General features: G+C 44.6%; 1 protein-coding gene and 2 non-coding genes across 3 annotated transcripts in view; all 3 read right to left on the minus strand.

The window, feature by feature from the left end:
- Positions 1 to 1,217: 1,217 nt before the first annotated feature.
- Positions 1,218 to 22,403, minus strand: part of RHEB (Ras homolog, mTORC1 binding) — a 42,597-nt gene continuing 21,411 nt past the window's right edge. The window contains exons 2-8 of the mRNA XM_054725941.1: positions 19,850 to 19,921; positions 13,873 to 13,940; positions 7,611 to 7,693; positions 6,755 to 6,811; positions 6,605 to 6,652; positions 5,729 to 5,810; positions 1,218 to 1,729 (exon numbers count right to left, since the gene is read on the minus strand). Coding sequence (XP_054581916.1) covers positions 1,637 to 1,729; positions 5,729 to 5,810; positions 6,605 to 6,652; positions 6,755 to 6,811; positions 7,611 to 7,693; positions 13,873 to 13,940; positions 19,850 to 19,921 — 503 coding nt within the window. The 3' untranslated portion in view covers positions 1,218 to 1,636. The remainder of the gene's footprint in view (positions 1,730 to 5,728; positions 5,811 to 6,604; positions 6,653 to 6,754; positions 6,812 to 7,610; positions 7,694 to 13,872; positions 13,941 to 19,849; positions 19,922 to 22,403) is intronic.
- Positions 5,969 to 6,104, minus strand: LOC114228793 (small nucleolar RNA SNORA42/SNORA80 family). Its single transcript, XR_003614909.2, has one exon. It is a non-coding gene; the product is annotated as a small nucleolar RNA SNORA42/SNORA80 family (small nucleolar RNA).
- On the minus strand, positions 8,195 to 8,330 carry LOC114228792 (small nucleolar RNA SNORA42/SNORA80 family). The gene has a single exon (XR_003614908.1). It is a non-coding gene; the product is annotated as a small nucleolar RNA SNORA42/SNORA80 family (small nucleolar RNA).

The raw sequence follows: 22,403 nt of genomic DNA on the forward strand, positions 1-22,403 counted from the left end.
ATAATGGCATATTCTAAAAATTTTTCATTAAAAAATTAAGTCACAAAGCAAAAATACATTTTATTAGTGGTAACATTTCCTAATGATAGCAATGGCCCTGTGAAATTTAACTGGGATGGGGCAGCATTTAAAACATGGCTGGACTTGAACCGGCTTCCAGAGAGCAGGAGCTGCCACATCAGATCTCGCTCTCCTCCAGCTGCGCCTGCAGAGCGGGCAGGTGTGTGGGCTGGGCCTAGAGTAGGTTCACGAAGCCCGCCCCCCCACACCACTTACTGGGCAATAGTCCCCATCCTTTAAACTACTGGAGGTTTGGGATGGCTTTAGGCAAATCTATGCTCTAAGTCAGATGCTGTCTGATGGGACGTGAAGTACAACATCGGGACTAGAGCCAATAGTATTCTAATAAACGTGTGTGGGTCAGAGGGGTGAAGAGTTACCGGGCGGAGTGATCACTTAGTAGGTTATGCAATGGTTAGTCCCTGGGTGGACACCTGAATTAACATAATAATGTGTATCAACCGTAACTGAAAAATAAAAATGACTTAAAGTAAATCAGATCCTGTCTGCCATGGACATCAAGCTAAGCATAGGAGGGACAATAGCCCTAGCCAGTTTGGCTCAGTGGATAGAGCGTTGGATTGCATACCGAAGGGTCTCAGGTTCGATTCCGGTCAAGGGCACGTGCCTGGGTTGCAGGCTTGATGCCCAGTCGGGGGCATGCAGGAGGCAGCCAATCAATGATTGTCTTTCATCATTGACATTTCTCTCTCTGAAATATTATTTTTTTAAGAAAAGGAGGGACCGTGTCTCTAACATCTCTTTCCTTCATGCAGCTGAGATGAGCAGGAGGGTGAGAAGGCTTTGCCAAGTACACAGCACCCCCTGCAGGGAGCCCTCCAGTGAAGGATGGGACGGGGGGGGGGGCCTCTGAGGGTGGAGAGAGAACACCCATTATTGGGAGTGACTCCCTCACAGACCCCCAAGGCCACTCAGCTTTAGTGAACAGAGTTCCCTCCCCAATCCTGGCAGTCTACCCCCACCGTCACTGCCATCCAGTGGGCCCCGCCGGTGATCGAGGGCCCCGCTGGCTTCCGCCTGTGGCCACGTCCTCCACCAGTTCCTGGGATCCAACCTGAGCCTTCCCGGGGGCCGGGAAGAAGCCCTCACTGGACAAGGTTTTCTTCTTTAAAAGCCACACTAAGTAGCGCGAGGGATTAAGGTTTGCAGCTATTTTATTTACAAGTATACATTTAACACAATGAAATAAACACTGATATATGGAAGCCTAGTTAATAGTAGTGTAACAATATGCATCTTTGATGATTACATTATTTTAAACATCAAACTACACTTAAAAATTAATGCCGATAAAATTCTTGGTCATAACATTATTAAGAAATACAATATATAAATTGAAAATATGATTGCTTAAAATTTGAAAGTGGAAGTGAACTCAGAAGGATAGTCAGAGTTCAACATAATCTGAAAGGGGGGCAGGTGGGAAAAGCTCTGACCCAAATAAATCTTCCAGGTTAACAGAAGGAAAACGAAGCAGAGTTTATCTTCGAGGATGACGGGCAGTTTGCGTCTCCAGGCAGGACGGGTCCCAGGGGCCTTGGGTCCCGCAGCCAAATTACATCACCGAGCAGGAAGACTTTCCTTGTGAAGCGGCCCCATCAATTTTTTCTGCCTCCAAAATTATCCTTCTGAAGACATCAACAGCAGTCTGGAAAAGGAATAAAACGTGACTTTACAGCGGAAGCTTTACAGCGGAAGCCTGAGAAACACTCGTACTGCGGCTGCCAGGACTGGAGAAGGCCCGCCATCCGCCCCCCAGCTGCAGGCACAGGCGCGGAGGCCAAGGTCACCCCAGGACCCGGAGACTGGTCTTCCTTCCTCCCCACCGCACTTGAGACCAGAACTAATCTCTCTTGCTTCTGACCCTGCTTTCATGGGTCACCCCAGGGAGCTGTCCGCTCCAGCCCTCTCACCTGCCCCCCCCCCCCCCCCCCCCCCGCATGCCTCTGGATTTCCAGGTCCAGCACCAGCCCAGCCACCCTCCCTGGGGCTGCCTTTCCCTCAGACACTCTTCCCAGGGCCATGCTCCCTCTCTTCTTACTGCCCTTCCCCCGAACCCGTTTTCCTCCCACTCCCTGAAACCTGTGTTGACTCTTCTGCCATGAGAGGGTACTTTTCACCTTTGAGCCACTTCCCCTTCCTTCACCGTCTGCAGACCCAGTTCCCTGGCCTCCCAGAGCCCCAGCCCCTCCCAGCAGCACGGCCACTTTGGACAGGAAACCCTCCCTTGTGCTGGACAGCGGTCAGGACCGCCAGCCCCCGTCCTTTCAGTGTGCTCACTGTGATGATGGAAGAACACCCCTGTTCTCAAAAGCCTTGGGCCAATCCTAGATCTTGTCACCACAGCAGCCACCCAATGTTAAGTCTCCCACCACCTCACCTTCCTTTCCACTTGCAATAGGCTCAACTCAGCAATCCTTGGTCCCACAGGGACCTGCCTCCCCGATCTGACCACCTTCTCCCTGTCCCTTAACCACGTTCTCGTTCACTTTCCTCCTGGGGCCAGCAGATTCCAAGGTCCACCATCGTGGTCATGGACATGAACTCCCTTCTTTGCCAATAGCCCGCGCGATGCCTGCACCACACCCCCAATGCAGCCTGGGAACACGCTGCGACAGCTGTCACATCCAGGACCCTGAATGCAGTGGACGCTCAATGCCACCCAGCAGCCCAGCTCACTTCCCTCGTCCAGTCATTCCCTCAGATGAAGGTTTCGTGTCTTCCCTTTCACCTGAATTCCTAAAGCCTCCCCCATTCCGTGGTCACCCTGTTTTATATTTCACCAGGAAAACAATCGACATTCAGAGGCCGCCATGTACCCTATCCACGGAATTGACCATGGCCCTGAATCTGGGCTCCTCTACTCTGGTCCTTGCTCTCCAACTGGTACGAAGCAGGATTCCTGGTCAAGCCAAAGCCAGCCACAGGCCCAGCCCTCCTGTCTAACTGAGCCACTGGTTCAGCAACCCTTCCCTCTTCCTCCATTACTAATCCCCTCACGTCCCATGGTTATACAAACAAGTTCTTTATTTTATTCTGAAAATAATGCACAGAAAAATGTTTGGAATTACACTTACCAAACTCTTACCAAGAAAATAATGTGCCTGGGACTGGGCTTTCTAGATAAACCTTACAACTTAGTAATCCATGTGATCTGATTGTCAGAAAATATTCTCCTTCATCAAATTGCTGAACTATAGCCGAAGGCCTCCACGGTAAATAAACCAAACTGCAAACGTCCCAGACTCCATTAGCAGTTAAAATGCAGTATTCTCACAGACTTGGCAACTTACACTACCATGATGTTATCAATGAAATTGAACTATTCTGAGGAGAGTTTATCTGAAAATATTCGATTTTTGGCAAGTAATACAAATTACTTGAAAATCCTATTTAATAATAGAGTAACATGTAAATTACCATCACTCCGCTACGCCCATGATTGGGCGGCGGGAGGCTGGGGAGCGGGACTCGGGGTGGCCTATCTGGCCATTGAGAGGCAAGGATCCGCTGCCACTGAGGGGGGGCTACCCTGCTGTTGAGAGGCGCAGGGGGCGGGACTCCCGCCCCTGTGCCTCTCAATGGCCAGATCCGCAGCCGCTGAGGGGGCCTGCTGGGGACACCCAGCTGCGCCTCTCAACGGCAGGGTAGCCAGGTGTCCGCGGCAGCCCCCATCAGCGGCCACGGACCATCGAAAGTGGGGGAGCTCAGTGCCTGTCTGCTCCGGCACCACCGGACAGGCACCCAGCTCCACCGCGAAAAGCGAAAGCGTGTAGGGGACCCTACGCGTGCATGATTCAATCATGCACTGGGCCTCTAGTCTATCAATAAAAATTTTGAGCAGTTCACAGGAATTGGTCTCTGGTCACGTGACCACTTGGGTGTGCGTGTGCGAGTGAGTGCACACTAGACAGATTTCTCTCTCCCCATGACACAGACAAATGGTAGTAAGCATTCCAGTATGTGTGGGGATTGGAATCACTGCCAGCTCTATGTCAGGGGTGAGAGTTATTTGGTTTCTCCCCACCTGACTTGGAGACACTCACTAGGCTTAGGGCTCCCTCATCATCTCCCGCACTTGCAAAGATGACGTGAGCAGAAGTGTCCCACGACATGACAGAGTGAGAACCATCTAGAATGCCAGTGAGGGATCTGCTTAGGACCTGCATGTCTCCACTGCATGCACCGAACGTGGGTGTGACAGTCTTTTTGCTTTAAAGGCTTCACTTCAGGCCTGACGATGATGGTTCGAGAGCAGCCCCAGACACTGAGCTGTGGGAACACCTGACCTCGGCGCTCGTCTGCCTATGTCGGCAGCACATTCACCTTTTATCTGGGTCTTCGAAAGCAGTAAGCCACCTTTTCAAGGAACTGAAAGATTAATGGGCAAACCTATTTAGAACCACATTAACCTTTTGCACTCGGATGTCGAGTGTGACTCGACACGGTTAGCATTAGAATAAAGGAATCGAGAAAAAAGCGAGTGCAAAGGGTTAAACCCTTCAGCTACAGTAAAGTACAACATAAACCGGAGAAAAGGCCTGCACCCTGAGACCTAATAACACTCCCTAAGCTAACCATTCAAGTTACTCTCAAAACCATAAATTAACCTGAGCCAATGCTCCCCACTCAGCAATCCCTCTTCACACATGGAGGTAGGCTCCATGAGGCGTTTACACTCCTAAGGTTGCTAGAAGGAATAGCAACTGCCAGACACACACAGAACAGCAACATACACTGAGCAGTGGCCACACACCTACATGATAGTCCACACTGCTGCTGATGCCTCCTTAACTAACGTCAAACAGAACAACTGCTTTAAGTCCCTCAGACTGTCACCGAAGAGAAGCAAGCACAGGGAAGTCAGCAAACAGAATTGAACATAGCTTGAGGCCAACCATTCAACTTCACTCCCCACCTCACAAACTTTCAATTACACAGAACAACAGAAACAACTGCACAATAACCACCTAGCCTCACTGCCCGGATTCAGCAAATGTTAACATCTTTGCTGTATGTATTTGTTCTTTTTCTCTGTCCATCCTTCCATCCCATTTGAAAGTAAGTTGCTGACATTATGAAACTTGGCCCCTAAATACTTTGGTTTGCATTTCTCAAGAACAGAAATATTCTTGTCATAAGCCCAATACCATCACCGCACCTAAAAAAACACCATTTTCCTAATATAACCAAAACATAATCCAATCTCCCCAACTAACCAAAAATGTCTTGGACGTGAGGAACTTAGTTAGGTGCACACAGACTCATCCAGAACAGTCTGTCTCTCCCCAAGCAGACCTGAGTCTCTGCTACACTTGGTCATGCACACAGCCGCCTCTTCCCACCCAGGTGAGTCTAAACTTACTTCTGCAGCAGCCTTTCGTATAAAATAAACACGATAATGCATGCGCACAAAGGTAGTATTTCCTTTACTATCAATTTCTGTTTATCCTACAAATATTCCAGGTCCCACGAGGTTGAACACTGGCTGAAATAAAACACAGACGGTGTCTCCCTGAGGCAACCCAAAGCCTGATGGGAGGAATGGTGGGAGGGTCAGGATTAAACAGGAGTGCTGAGCTGCTAAGAGGAGCATAGGCCTGGTCTGACTGGATGCAGTGCGAAGTGAGTTTTAAAAAATACCTACTTGATTCTCTTTAGCAGAAGATTCCAAAAAAGCTGCATTCCAAGATTCTGCTAACGCCTTCCCTTCTTCATAACTGATCACCCTAAAGAACAAAAAAATTCTCATTAAAGAGCTTAGCACTTTATTATATAAAACATCTACTTGGATTTCTGAAACAGGCCCCATGTTTATGAGTTTCTGCTCCTGGAGCAGATGCATGCTCCGTTCAGGGCCTCCAGCTGGGGAGCACTCTACTTTCTACACTGTACAGCCCCCTTCAGTGCTCACAGCCCAAGGGTAAGGAGGCTGGGCAATGGTTTGAGGCCGCAACTTCCTCTGGCATGGGTCCACTATGAGAGGCCCACAGGGAAGGGCCCCCCATAAATCATGACCATGCATCACTCCCACCTGAGCCGGGGAACAGACAGACACTGTCTTATGGGAGTACTCACAGCTCACAGAAGGCATTTCCCAACACCCCAACATCTTAGAGGGAGCTGCACGTGCCCGAGGACAGGGCAACCCCAAAGGGCCACGGCTATGCTGCGCACAGGCTGCTGGCACCCAGCCAGCGTCTCCTGCCACCAGAATCAGAATCCGGAGGGCGGGGCCCCTGCTCTAATCCTAACCCTGCCTCAAAAAATAATTTGTTGAATAAATGAATGCGCCCATTGTCTTTTTAGTGTCTGCTTTACACAAAATGGTAGAAGAAATGAAAGATAATTTTCTACAGTGTTTGCTCTCCCCCTTATCCAGGAATCATTTTTCAAGGCAGGTGAGTTGGCTTCTGCCAAGCAGCACCTCGCACCTCGCTGGCGAACAACGAAACCCGTGACTTCCAGGACTAAATATCTCAGACTCAATTCTATGAATCAGCAATTATTAGAAGCTACATACCTTTCCATATGTAGGTCTTTCTTATTCCCAACCAACATAATAGGTATTCTGTTAATATAAGAAAGAAAGGCAAAGGAAACGCGTCAGTCTGTCCAGAAGTTGCTATTAGAAAAGAGTGTATCTAACGAGAGAGAAAATGTTCCTACTTACTGCACTTTCCCCACCATGTCCAACAACTTGCCATGGATAACTTTAATCACCTCAAAACTATAAAAGGAAAAACATGAAGTCAGACATCCAATTTAAAAATTTTTAAATATATTTTTTATTGATTTGAGAGGAAAGGAGAGGGAGAGAGATATAGAAACATCAATGATGAGAGAGAATCATTGATTGGCTGCCTCCTGTACGCCCCCCACTGGGGAATGAGCCCAAAACCCAGGCATGTGCCCTTGACTGGAAATGAACCTGGGACCCTTCAGTCTGCAGGCCAACGCTTTATCCACTGAGCCAAACCAGCTAGGACAGACATCCAATTTAGTGTTCAGGTTTTAAATGTTTAATGTTTTAGTGAGAAACATAGAAAATGTCAGACTCACCATTTTAATAAAATAAACAACACAAAGAATTCCTTTCTTTTTCCTACCAATATTTCACATGTACATGTATTTGACACTCAGTACCCCAACTGAGAACATTAAAAATGAAACAGGTCTGACATTTAATGGGAAAAGTCTAACACTGAGCTGATAAACCACATAATCTCTGAATAAACATTTGTAGAACATTCCTTAGCTAGAGGGCCACAGCAGTCAGCCCGAGTTCCACATTTACATGATGAAAACACAGAAAAAGTAATCAATTTAAACCAGCAGATAATCACTATCTATCTAGAACATCTATCAGGATATTGCTTTTCCTTTAACAACCTGTTTGTTCCAAAAACATTTAGCTTAGTAACTAAGTCTAATTGTTACTACTACCAATTCCAGCATAATCCTCTATAAGGATTAATGCTATCTCTGCATAGCAAATAAACTCAAGCAAGGAAGGAGCTCAGTCTTACCTTTTGATGGATGTCACAGAATACACGAGAATATAACCATTAATATCTATGGAGTATGTCTGGGGAAAGATGGAATATTCATCCTGTGGAAGAAAAAGGATTACACTTGGCATAATAAGCAATCTTCACCCAAAGTTCTTCACATATTTCCTGGTCAAAGAAATCAAAGTAAACAAAATGTGGATTACAATATTATTCTAGAAACATAGTCCACACACTCAAGATTTCTTTAAGACTGGTCTGGGGGAATTATGTGCTTTAAGCCAATATTAAAAAATGACTCCTGTAAATCAGAGAAGAGGATGTAAGGCATGAAAAGATGACTGGTTTGTGTTCTCTTTTATGGATGGCAAGTCCAGAATCTCTTAAGACCTCACAGAAAAGTCACAAGTTTATTCCACACATCTGTACTTTCCTACATGAAATTGTTATATTATCACTTGCCCTGTTTTCTGCATGTGTCACAATGGCCTGAGCACTGATCACTGGGTTTCTGAAACAGGCCCCATGTTTATGAGTTTCTGCTCCTGGAGCAGATGCATGCTCCGTTCAGGGCTACCATCTGGGGAGCACTCTACTTTCTATACTGTACAGCCCCCTTCAGTGCTCACAGCCCAAGGGTAAGGAGGCTGGGCAATGGTTTGAGGCCGCAACTTCCTCTGGCATGGGTCCACTATGAGAGGCCCACAGGGAAGGGCCCCCCATAAATCATGACCATGCATCACTGGCTGGGTGACCACCAACACTTGAGAGAGAGGGGAGGAGAATAGAATGGAGAAACTATAGAGAGAGTACCCAGACATTTGAGGATGGAATGAGTTATTTACTGAGCAGCTTTAGGGACAAAGGTACACATTGTGCAACAGGGTACTGGCACCCCGTTTTAGAAGGCTTTATGAGACTGCTTTAGATCCGGAATTATCAAAGCACAGAGAAGCTAACGTCAATGCAGCCTTCATCAGTGCACACCTCTGCCTGGTACCAACATGTCACTCTCAGTTGAAATAGAACACACACACACCAAGCACTATTATAGAAAATTCAAGGCAAGTCACTATTATATCAAGTAACTGTCTCTGTTAACTGTGCACTTCCATAGTACGGTTACAACTAGTGTCCATGACAACCTTGAATTTCTGCCCTATGGTAAAGTGTCTTTTAAAAACAAAAAGAAAAATTTAGTTGTCCTACAACTCTCTAACATAAAAAATAGTGGTCATTAATCAGAAAATAGGATTTCTACATCACAGAGCTTACTATCTATGCAAAATAAAACCTTTGCTTTCCTTATTAGTACAACTTTTATTAAGTTGAATTCATTTTAGTGTTGCTTTTAAAAAATATGTTTTTATTGATTTTAGAGAGAGAGGAAGGAAGAGAGAGAGAGAGAGAGAAACATTGATCAGCTTCCTCCTATAACACCCTGTACTGGGGATCGAGCCCACAACCTGCGCATGCGCCCGGACTGGGAATCAAACCAGTGACCTTTTAGTTCACGGGACAATGCTCAACCAACCCAGCTGCTCCAGCTGGGCTTAGTGTTGATTTTAAAAAACAAATTGTTAATGGAACGACAGATCTTTCTACCCAGATTAAAAACAAAATTCCAAACGATTTTAGTCACCAGCTCAGCTACAGTGGCTCCAAAGTTCAAATTACGTTTCCTGTGAAGGAAGAAGTGAAAAAAAAGGAGTGATCCTATTTAAGTTGGTGCAAGCATCAACTAGTTAGAAAGTATAACGGAAGAACAAGACCTTCTGCTGCAGCAGTAACCAAAAAGGACAAAATTCCTAGGGATAAACTGAAGGAAACAAAAATACATGCTTCATTTAAAGAAAATCTTCAAATACTCCTGAGATAAAGGACTTATATAAATGGAACAGTGAGCATGGCTGTCTTTAGCAAGAATATGCAGAATTGTAAGGATATCTACTGATTAACCCTAAATTAATATATAAAAGTAACATGATGCTGGACAAAAAGCATACTTTGGTTGTTGTTGTTAATCCTCACCTGAAAATATCCTTTCCATTGATTTTTAGAAAGAGTGGATGGGAAAGTGGAGAAGAGAGAGAGAGAGGTAGAAACATTGATGTGGGAGAGACACATCAATAGGTTGCCTCCCAAACATGCTCCAACCAGGGCCAGGGATTGAACCTGCAACCAAGGTACGTGCTCTTGACGGGAATGGAACCTGAGACCCTCTGGTGCTTGGGCCCACACTCTGACCACTGAGTCACGCGGGCCAGGGCAAAAAGCATACTTCCTGACAAAGAAAATCAACTGTGGAGGTAGGTGGGTGGGATCCATAGAGCTTCAGTAATTAAAATAGTGCAGTACTGGCTCATGAATGGAGCCAACTGAAAATTCTACTAAGAGCCAACAGATATGGGAATGAGGTATATGATAATGTTGGCATTCAAATCAGTAAGGATACAAAGTAGCACATAGGGAACAAATGCGGAGCCATCTGGGGTAAATGGCTAAACTGATGTCTAACTCACACCTCAGCAAACATGTATTCCGGAGCAATCAGACTTAAAGATGAAAAATGAAACTGTGCATGGTAGACCGGAGAACTTAAATGGAAACGAAAACCTTGCCGCTCAGTTCATGTACAAAATGCTAATTTTCTTCAAATCATTAAGACCAACCAGCTAATACAAAAGGGGGAAAGTACATGAATAGACAGGATAGTTCACAGAAAAGATGGATGTCCTCACACGGGGAAAATAGGATCAAACTCCTTCATAAACACTAATTAAAATGACAGATACTAATTTTCAACTAGCAGATGGATAGATATAAAAAATTTGGTAACACACTGTGTTGGTGACTCACTGCTGGTGAGAATATAAACCGTGACCCTATGGCCCAGCAATCCCACACCCAGGCATGTTCTTACACGCATACCATCTGTCTAAAATGACAGTGTATAATGGAGGCACTAATGGTGGGAGAGACTGGAAACAACCAAATTGTAGACCAATAGTTAAATGATGATATAGCCCAAATAACAGGACAGTATGCAGCCATGGCGAAAACAAAAAGAGGCCGCGTGTACTGATATGGGATAATCTCCAAGATGGAGACATAGATCAATGTTACTTTTTGAGGTAAAAACAAACAAACCAAAACCTTAAAACTATACTTGAATGTTGATGATAAAATATCCTGGAAGCAAATACTAGAAACCGGTAACGGGTGTTGCGGTTAGGGGTGAAGCTAAGGTAGCTAGTAGAGTGGGAAAGACTTAAGCCTTACGATTTGCCTTTTTGTGTTGTTTTATTTCTGTAACAGGTGCATTTATTACTATTTAAAAAAATACACTTAATTTGTTTCTTGAAGGGGAATTTGACATTATAAAACTGACTGTCATGGATTCACTTGTCATTAAATCTACTGAAATTAGACCAAAACAAAATATTTCATGCAAACTAAAAATAATCCATTTGTATTTAACTATGTTCACCATCATCCCTCGCTGGACAATGACACCAGCTGTAACACCAAACTACCGTAGATAACAACTGCCATCAGGTATTGCTATGCAGCAATTACTATGTGTAATTAATTTTCCTCCTAAGAAGTCCAAGCTAGTGAACAGACTGACTAGTTACTTTAAAGAATTTGCCCCCCACTCACCTTTCCCTACTCCTACTACTAGCAGTCTTAACCCCAGAAGAAGGCCACGTGAACCCAATTTAAAAACAGCCCTTGGAGCAGTGCTTTGTTACCCCATCCAGTTTTACAGAACCAGGGTGTCCGCAGAAGGTAATGCCTGTGTCACATCATCATGAGTGGTAAATACTAACATAGCCTTTTATTTTCTGGTCTCCTAGCCATGAATATAGCCTTTAAGAACTGTTAGCTGCAGTGAGAACAAATTATTCCAAGTAGCTAAATTTGGATATATTTTTTGTGAAAATTCTCTAAATATTCTTATGTGGCAGTAACAGAACCCAAAACAGCAAGACAAGCAGAGCTGGAAATGGACCTCGCTCTGGCCTCTCCCTCACTCCTACACTCACGCCCTGAGATGGGTTCCTTTTGGGGCCGTTCTTTGTAGAACTCGATCATTAAGACAGTTACAGGAGTGTGATGGCCAAGTGTACATTTCTGCTTTAGAGAAAAACAAGAACCTCAGAGGAACACGCCTCCCACGGTGGCCAGGAGCGTCAATATGAAGAAATGATCTCTCCAGGCAAATGTTTTCAAGGACAGCTCTTCTCCAAGTAGGAGACACCTGCATTTCTCTACCCCAGTTGTTAATGTCAACTGAGCTGCAACGTGAGGCCGTTGCTCTAGCCTCAGAAGCATTAGATCCACAAATAAGGACCAAATCCTCTTCAACCCCACAGCGATGCTGTGAAGCACACACCACAATTACTGCCATCTTACAGATGAAAGGTCTGAGGCACAGACAGTTCACTAACTTTCTCAAGGTCACTGGTAGTAACAGCGAGGGCTGGAACCCAGGCACTGGGACTGCAGAGCCCACACTCCAAACATCCATGAAGTGCTGGTTTTCCTGGCTGACTACGAGGGGTATTTCCACCGTAATGCTACTGTGACTGATCAATTTACACCCTCAGCCCCAATTCCCACGAGCTTAGATGAAAATCCAGAACAGGGATATAAAGACAGCCCTGGCCAGGTGGCTCAGTTGGTTAGAGTGTCGTTCTCTGCAACAAAAGATTGAGGGTTCAATCCTGGTCAGGGGGGGTACAGGAGGCAACCAGTTGATGTTTCTTTCTCACATATCTCTCTCCCCCAGCCCTCTTCCCTCTCTCTAAAAAAATCAACAAAAACATATCCTTGGGTGAGAATTAAAAAAAAAAAAAGGTATAAAGGCAAGATGAAATCCTGATAATGTCCACTCCACTATAAACAGTGTGGCCATTCATTCTTTGCCCAGAACTCTGGTATACCTGCTGTCCCAGCATAAGTATACCTGTGCCCTTCACTCTTAAAAGTGTCTCATTTTAGGCAATAAATTATAGTCACTTTAACTGTAAGAGATACAAATCTTAAGAAACCCATACCAGGCCTCACCCGAGTCTCCTCTACACTAGTTTACAGGACAGACTGCGTCCCCTGTGCCATCACTTCCTTCTGGTGACTTCTCTTGCTTCCCGTTCCAGCAGCTCCCAGACCCCATTCTGCCCCTGGACGGGACCCTGGACAATAAGCCGGGGATGGCTCTGCTCTAAGAAAACCACAAGGTCTGAGATGCACCTGCACACGCAGGCCGAGTGTGCAGGGGGAATGACAGTCACATGTCACAGCTCTGGGACACACGCGTTCGACTTGTTTTATTTGAAGCTTCATAACTGAAACTCCAGGGCTCCTCCAGTGCTGAAATGACAGATATTTTCTTGCCTCACTTGGGGCTACGCTTTCCTTCTATGTTCACATCAAAGCATAAAGCAGAGGCAGTTTATTCCAAACAAGACAGGACGACCCTAACTTCCCCAGGTTCCAGGGAAAAGCCTCCACCTACCGCACCACACACACCCTCCTGCCAGGTGGTCCTTTGTCATTCTTAAGATGCAAGGTGAGGAGTTAGAATCCAACATTTCGGCTCCTCCCACTCCCCACCTGCCAGTGAACTGTAATAAAGCCAGCCTAACAGAATGGGTTCTATACAAGCTGGACTGGGTGCCATGGCAATAGGGAAATGAAGCCCACAAAAAGGGGCTTCTTTGTTCCCTTCAAGTTCTCTTAATTTCTTCCACCCTTTGCTTCCCGTCAGTTGCCCTGGCGATCCAGTTCCCACATTAACCTGTGAAAAGATCGTGTTTTTGTTAAAAGTTATTTAACCTTTAGCAATTACCTACTGTCCAGCAAATCAAACCAACACCCTTAATCTAGTAATCATATAATCAATCTATGAACCAGCTGGTTTGCCCTGTACCTCTCATGCCTTTCCCCTGGAAAAGACTTATTTTTGTTCTTAATGTAGGGAACACACATCACAAAGGGAGAAAAAGCACTAACGTGAGTCTGACATAAAGTTTAGGAAACAGGTGCCTCTCCTGCAGTAAGCATTAACCTTCACAATGTTATGAATATATTTAAAACAATTCTAAAGTAGAAAACCAGGTTAATTCTTGAAAAACAGCTACAAGTGACTTCAGAAAGACACAGTAGATGGCCTGAAGTCCCCAGGGGTCTTCCTGGACTTGCTGCTGTGTGCAGTGAGTGCCTGGGCCAGGACCGCCACAAGCGCCGTGGGAGAGAAGAGATGAGAGATACTTACTTGCCCAGCTGTGTCTACTAGCTGAAGATGATATTCTTGTCCATTTACTGTGATCAATTTTGTGAAAGCTATTGGAGGAAAGGGGAATTAAATATTAGTTAGCTAAACAATTAACTTTAAATCACTTAAAGCTTGAACAATGACAGCCAAGTAAACAGAGTCCCTAATAATCTCCTAAAAAGGTTCCATAAAACAAAAAGGACAAATCTCCGAGGGTATAGATTCTTCTCTACTCCCGTTATGTAGCTTAAAAACACTGGCAACTGACTGAAATCAAGACTGGGCAAACCTTGGACTTTTTCAAAGAAACTGAAATCAGGCAATAGTTCATATCCCGTAAAGAAATTTGAATGCTCTGTGGACAGTCCTTTCTCTTGTGAAAAAGTGAAATATATAACATAAAGCTTGATGTCAAGAATAAATCAAAAGCACAAACCTTTTCACTAATTTATAGGAAGTCTGGTGTCAGAGCACAAAGAGCTAATATTAACTGAAATGCTATGAACTCCCAGAATGTAAAAAGCCCCAATCTTACTGACAGGTAACTCAGCATTGAACAGATGTTCTATGTGAAGCCATCATTCTCACTTAGCTTAGGATCCAAGCAATTTGTCACAACTTCTTTTCCCTACCAAGGAGGGAGAAATCAGACTCAAGTAACTTCTGGAAAAGTCAACTAAGTATTTATTCCAAGGAGAGAGACTTCAAGCAAATATAGACAAAAGAGGAAAGACTATTAATAATAACTGACTATTACAAAGAACCACCTGGAATCCTGACAACCAAATGGAAAAGATTGCTGCGCCCCATCCCAGCCTTCTTGGCTCATGAGGAGTCTATGTCCCTGGCTGCCCGCTGGACCTGATCAGAGCTGCCAAAGGGAAAGGCAGGTGCTGACAGTTATGAGAGAAACTGTAAGTGACAGGGAGAGGAGCAACAACCCGGGAGAACCACACCAGCATCAGGCTCTCCTAGTGCCAGCGGGGCACGCACCGCACTACTCGAGCAATTGCACACTTGAGAGCATTCTTGTGCCCTTTCTGGAAATTATCACTTAAAGAAAGGATTCTAAGAAAAAGTTCTACTGTATTTTTTTTCACACTGCAACCTCTCTGAACTTGGGGTGCACAGTGCATCGACTGTGCGTTCCCTCACTGTGGACCAGGGGGCAGCCACGAGGCACCTCGGTGAACACCTGCCTTCCACACCTCACCCAAGATCAACATATTTCAGACTTGATGAAAATTCTAGAAGAAACATTGGTGAGCAATAAAATAGCAACCTCTAGTTAGAACTAAGTAATTGTGGTTATAAAGTATAATTATTATGGAAAAATTATCTAAACTAAACACCATTCACTCACTCAAGAACTATTTCTCGAGTGCCTATTATTCTCGCCACGAGGTGCTGGAGCTACTGCGGCCCTGGCCTCAGAGCGGACACCATGAAGGAAGGAGGCTGGGGACAGACCTGCTGTCAGTATCTGCTCTGGGAGCAGCACCAGGAGGTGCAGCGGCAAGGAGAGGCTCAGTGAGCAAAGCAAGAGTCAGTGCAGCCCGGCCGGAGCGGCTCAGTTGGCTGAGCATTCTAATGTGCACTGAAAGGTTGCTGGTTCGATCCCTGGCTGGAGCTAAGACAACCGACTGGTGTTTCCCTTACATCAATGTCTCTGGCTCTCTCTCTCTCTCTTTCCCTTCCTCTCTCTAAGCATGTCTTCAGGTGAAGATAAAAAAAAAAAAAAAAAAGTCAGTGCAGCTGAGGCTGAGAATGGTGGGCAGGCACTTAGGTAGGGGGGAGGGGCAGGCGGCCATAGGACTTGGTCAGAACTTTAGATTTTTACTTGGAAGTGATGGGAAGTCAAGAGTTTTGAGCAGAGGAGTAACCGGATCCAATTCATATTTTAAAAGGATCACTCTGGTTAGGCTGTGAATAGAAAAATGAACAAGGGACATGGGTGGGAGCCCATAATAGAGTGACCAGGGGGAAGAGATGGAGGTGTGAGACATGTGGAATTCTGGATATACTTCAAAGGTAGAACCAAGAGGACTTGCCGATATCTGTGATAGGGTGTGAAGAACGGGCAGGCAGGAAGACTCCAATTTCTGGCCTGAGCAACTGGAGGCACGAGTTGCCACGAACCGAGACAGAAAAGCCTTCGGGAGAGGCCCTGGGGCCAGCAGGAGGGGACTGAGGGGCAGGGATAGGTGTGCTCAGTCTGAGAAGCCCATTAAAATACCCAAGGGGACTGAGGGCAGCTCAGTAAAAAGGCCCGGAGTTCAGGGGAGAGGCTGGGGCGGGGTACGGTGAGACGGGCAAATTCTCGAGGGGAAGACCCCTGGACCGCAAGGGCAGAGAGCCTGAGCCCGACCTGCACACCCAGGGGCCCCCAGAGCTGCCAGGTCAGAAACACGGGAAGATTCGGCCACGGAGATGGAAAGTACTGGCTGGGGAGGTAGGAGTAAAAAGGCAGGAAATGGAACTGAACATAAGACAGAAAAGAAATAAAATATTAACAAACGTTTAGCATATCCTTGCACATAAAAAGGATGTAAACCCTCCCACACAAACTGGTAAGATGGAACTGCAGATCTTCCATCTGCCTGGGAGAAGTGCCTCCTGCTGTCACTACAGAAAAAGGGAAGCATCCTGAGATCCGCCTGCCAGTCCACAGACTGGGAGCAAACTCTTCTACCGCCTTGTGGAGAAGAGGGAAGCTGGCTTTCCCGACACCACTTTCCTTGAACCCTTTCTCCCTTTTTCAATCCCTGGAGAAATTAATCTAATTTCTAGCTTAAAATCCTGAAACTCCTCTAAGCAGGCTAATAGCTACTTACTAGTAAAATCTAATAATCAAGGCTCAGCCTGAAGACTTCTTAGATCAGGTGTTCACAAAGTAAGATCTGCGTTACTAACGTGTATGGTGAACGCTTCTTCACCCACACCCCACTGGGCAGTCTGCCCACCACACAAGGCTTGATAAACTCCTGATTTCCACTTCCCAATTTGCTGAGGAGCGTTAGTAATTCATCAGCAGTCCTACCCTGGGATGGCAGAGCTGTGACTTGGTGCTATTCCTCCATGTCCTCATGTCAATCTAGTTTATGAGCTGTCAGATTAGCACAAAGGTACATAAGCACATTTGCACAGGCAGTATCACTGGTGTAAACATTTCCCCAAACACAAAAATATGTGGTTTTATCGATGTTTTCTTCTATGTTTTAAAAGTCCCAGACTTTTTGCTTTTGCAGTGATCCTGCATATAAATGTGTCAACACTGAATGTTCGCTACAAACACCCTGTTCTATATTAGAATTAAGTGTAAAATAATTACTGGATCATTTCCAGATTCAGTGTTTTTTAGAACCACAAAACCATCTATTTATGTGGCTCGCAACAAGTTTATGACGACCATCCCATTCCTCTCCAATCCCTTACTATCACTGAGCAATGTTTTTCTACTAAATAGTGGGGGAAGGGTTGAGGAAGGGTTTCTGTCCTGTGTTACTGTCAGAAGCATGGGAAATAGAATCAGGTGTCTGAATATGTTCATGAATTTTTTTAAAAAATACATTCTTATTGATTTCAGAGAGGAAAGGGAGAGTGAGATAGAAACATCAATGATGAGAGAAAATCAATGATCAGCTGCCTCCTGCACGCCCCACACTGGGGATGGAGTCTGCAACCCAGGCATGTACCCTGACCAAAAATCAAACCATGACTTCCTGGTTCATAGGTCGATGCTCAACCACAGAGCCACACTGGCTGGCCGGGCACGCTCATGAACTTTTAAGGGATTCATATACTAATACTCATTTTTGCTCTTGCCTAAAGACTTTAAATGAATTCACTTCTGACACTGAAAAAAAAAATTATTATTATTATTTTTAAATATATTTTATTGATTTTTTACAGGGAGGAAGGGAGAGGGATAGAGAGCTAGAAACGTCGATGAGAGAGAAACATTGACCAGCTGCCTCCTGCACACACCCCACTGGGGATGTGCCCGCAACCAAGGTACATGCCCTTGACCGGAATCGAACCCGGCACCTTCCAGTCTGCAGGCCGACGCTCTATCCACTGAGCCAAACCAGTTTCGGCAAAAAAATATATTATTAAACACCAAGTATTAGATAGGAAAACATTAAAAACATGACTAAAGATGATGTTGACAGCCTTCGAAGTAGGGTCCTTTCATTCTATTTCTGAGACAGTACCTAATTAAGGAAGTTGGACTTTTGTCTGATCCATTACTTACACATAAAGAAAATGCATTTATAGATAACACATTGACTTTCCTTCTCACTCAATCTTAAATGGCACAAAGATATACAATTATAAAAATCACTTTTATAAGCAGAGCTTACCATGAAAACTATCTTCTATTGTTCTATGGATAAAATTCTCAAATGAGCCTTATCTCTTTAAGGACGCCGCATTCTAAATTGCTATGTATAGCAAATATCAAGGCCAAGAACATGGTTTTCTTGTGTTCCGATTCCAATGGAGAGAGAAACGGACTTGTCCACTCAGCATTCAAATTAATCTGTTCTCACATGGCACACTATTCCGCAACAGCCAAGGAAATCAACAGGATGCCACCAGGATTCCTCCTTCCAGATAAGGCAGAGGTTACTTTCAAACACGTGACTTCCCAGTTAGTTTAGCAACCAACATGTTTCCTTCCCTGCTACCAGCTTACGGGACAAAGGACAGCTGGATATTTTAAGCCAGAGGTCAGCAAACTTCCTGGAAAGGGCCAGACAGTAAATATTTTAGGCTCTGTGGGCCATATGGTCTCTGCTGCAACTGTCCATCCACTCTGCTGATGCAGAGAAGCAGCAGCCACGGACAGTATGTACATGAGTGAGAATGGCTATGTTCCAATAAAACTTTACTTATGGATGCTGAAATGTGAATTTCTAGTTGTATATTTTCACATGTCACAAACATTCTTCTTCTTTTGACTCTTTTCAAATATTAAAAATGTAAAAACCATTCTTAGCTCATAGGCAATTTGGTCCAAATTTGTCAATCCCCGTTGAGAGCCTCTTTTTAAGTCTCTCTTACAAGCTTTGGGCAGGTGAAGTCTATGAATCTAGGAGCCTGGCTGTTAGGCAGGCTGCCTGTCTAATATGCCAATCAGGTTTTGTTGGACCCCATCTTTAAATCTGCAAGTTCCTGGTGACAAGTCCCAGGTAAGCCCTGCTGTCAACAATCTGAGAAGACTGGTTCCAGGCGAGCTGGGGTTCTAAGATGGCCTGAAACCAGACTAGCTTCTAACAAGCAACTTCCCCGGACGAAGTGCCTCAGATTCTCCTCTGTGATCCCCAGAATCAAGATTTGGCTCAAGGTCCTAGAATCCTTCAGGGAGATTCTGAAACCATGGATTGAAACCGGACCAGGTAAAGGTCGTGGCTGGCTCTGGTCTTCAGTGCTTTTGCTGCACACGGCCCGACAGGCCAGCAGGTTCTGTTCTAACGCTGCGACTGCTCTGTCCAACCCCAGAACAGCTAGCTCACTTCTCCCAGACTTCCTTCCCTAAGGAGCCAGGACTGGAAGGGTCGGGCAGCTGGGGCTTCCACAGAGTAAGGTACAAGGAAATCATAGTGTTTGCATCGTTCTTCTCCAGCTTAGAACCCAACCCCTAAAGAGGGCTACTGTTAAGAGGAAGAAAAAGGGAAAAAAGAAGCAGTTTCTCCATCTTCCTAAAGCAGAATCTAGCATACAGGGTTCTGATATAGGACTCTGATTCCTATGGAGATGAGTAACAATTTCTAGATGGCAGGATCTGGATGTGGGATAAAAAAATCACTCGCTGTAAAGTGGGTCAAGTGTTTGGAAGCATTTTTCTGGACCCTAGTTGGTGATCTATAAGTCTAACTGAATACCCTTCCATCAAAGCCTCCAAACACACAATGGCTGTTTGTATGCAGAAGGCAGGCTCCTCAGTTTATAAATCCTTGAAAACAATACTTACTGTTCTCTATGGTTGGGTCGTAGGAGTCAACAAATTGGCCTTCAACAAACTGAATTGTCAATGAGGATTTCCCTGTAAAAGAAAGTGACAGCTAAGAATGCGTTGGCATTATCAAGGCAAAAAATTTGTAATTCTAATATTTTACAAAAAACCCACCACTGTAACAGATGAAGAAACTGAAGGTATTGAGATCAGAAAATGTTCCTTTAATTAGCATTTAGGCAACCTCATAATTTGTGAAAATATGACAGAAATTTAAGCAAATAAGCTATTATGAATTAAATGCTTTTGTGACATTAACAAATACACCGAGTGGCCAGATTATTATGGTCTCAGAACGCATAATAATCTGGCCATTCAGTGTATATCCTATATAATAAAAGGCTAATATGCAAATTGTCCCCTCGACCAGGAGTTTGACCAGCAGACAGACCGGCCAACCGCCCATGTCTCCTCCCACTGGCCAGGCTGGGCGGACCCCACCCATGTACGAATTCATGCACCGGGCCTCTAATATATATAGATAGATACGCACACACACACACAGTGGCCAGATTATTATGCTTTCAGAGGTCATAATAATCTGGCCACTCAGTGTATACTGACCAACAAGCACACTGCATATTCTGTTAAAGGTAAACAACTCTTAAATAAGGTGTAAGCTAAGCTGATCTCCTTTGGTGTCTTTAAAATCTGGCTATTAATTTTAATATGGCAATGAGTAAAACATGATTAGTTTGTTTTTTTTTTTTCCACATACAGCTGGTTTAGAGGGTAAGCTGAAAAAATAATGAAAGTGTTTAGTTTTAATAGTTGGTGAAGGTAGAGACCCTGTGTCTATCATCCAGTGTCAAAGGCCTATCAGTGTCCTGCACACAGAGACAGTTCAGAAATGTTCTGGACTCACCAAAACACTGTGATAACTGAGCCCTATGTTCTCACGGCTACGTGTCATCTACAATTTCTACTGGAGGACATCAGAGCAGGGCTCCCTGAAAAGAAACAGTCCAGACTATTTTATCAGCAGGAAGCAGGGAGTGGTTCCTCCCTAATTCCATCCCAAATCCTTCCTTCTCAGGTCCACCCTTAGACATGCTGCCGAATCAACTTCCATCTCAGGACCTGCAGGGAGGATCTGCAGGGAGAGCCAGGGAGGGCAGGACTCCTGGAGTTTGTCTGCCTGCCTTCCCGAAACCACAGAGAGGAGTTCACAGGCGGCATGAGGTTTTCACACCAAAGGCAGTCAGTCCTCTTATACTTATCAATAGATAAGCTGGTTTAAAAGTGGGAGCTCCTGGGAGACAACTAGAAAATCCCCAAGTTGGCAGGCTTGTTATTTACTCCTCCCAAGCAGCCAAACAAAGTCCATGGTGTCTCCAGAATTACTGACAACTGAAACCACTCGCCACAAGGCAGCCTACAAGCGCTTTGGAAAATCACACATTACTTCTCTGCTTAAAATCCTAACTGGTTAGAATGAATTCCCAACTTGGAACCATGACCCACACACAATGGGGGAGAGGGCCTGCTTGCCCACCTCCCTAACCTCAACGGCTACCACCCCCCAGGGGCCCTCCCAGGCTCCAGTCACATTCTTCTGTCCCTGCCAAGTTCCTACTAGCCTTAGCGCCTTTGTTCTAGTCCCCAGATCTCTGAAAGTCTGACTCACTTTTGTCATTATTCTGGTCCACACTCAAATGTCCCTTCTTCAGAGAGGCCATCGCTAAAACTATCCCATCTAAGGTGGTGCCAACTCCCTGACGCCACTCTATCATGCCATCCTGTTTTATTTCTTTTAGTGCTTGAAGTTATCCGAAAGTACCTTCATTAATTAGTCTTTGCACTAATTAATGCAAAGACACCCTGCAGACACTCCAAAGGGCACTCTCATACATTCAGATACTATAAAAGATCTCAATTTTATAAATGTGACTAGGAAACAGTTCAAAAGAAATTAAGAAACCACTGTCTAGTACTTATTGGTCCCCAAACGCGGGCCTGCCTGTGATACCGGATACAGTAGTTGTCCAGGAATTGCATGCATTTCAAAAGAATTGTGCTCAAAAGACTGTTATATAAGCTAGCTCATAAAGAGGCATTTAGCTCAAGATATAGAACAGCTTTTATGTAATGAAAATAGCAATAAAAAAACCCTCTTTTATGTGAGCAAAGCTGAAAAAATTTAAAGAATAAGAATATTCTTATTTATATCGAATGCTATTGCTTGAAGCAAAATATATTTAAATTAGGAAGAAAGAAAAGACCTTCTTTAGGGCTTCTTAAGAATACTTCCAGACACTCTGGGGGTTTTGTTCTTGTTTTTTTGTCTTACAAGTGGAAAGAAGCGAAGAAAGTTTTTTTTCACCTTAAAGATAAGTGGTCAAGAGTTACAAAGCTAAAAAGAAAGGGATTTTTTTTAAAACTTTTTTTGAAGCAGAACTGGACTAAAACCAGTAAAGAAAGGGGTTAAGTATGATGTATGTGATAAACTCCCCCAAAGTGGAGGAAAACCAGTAAGAAACACTGGATTAGACAGCTCTCCGAACTGGCACCA

Source organism: Eptesicus fuscus, chromosome 14, assembly GCF_027574615.1.
Source record: "Eptesicus fuscus isolate TK198812 chromosome 14, DD_ASM_mEF_20220401, whole genome shotgun sequence".
Taxonomy (NCBI): Eukaryota; Metazoa; Chordata; class Mammalia; order Chiroptera; family Vespertilionidae; genus Eptesicus; species Eptesicus fuscus.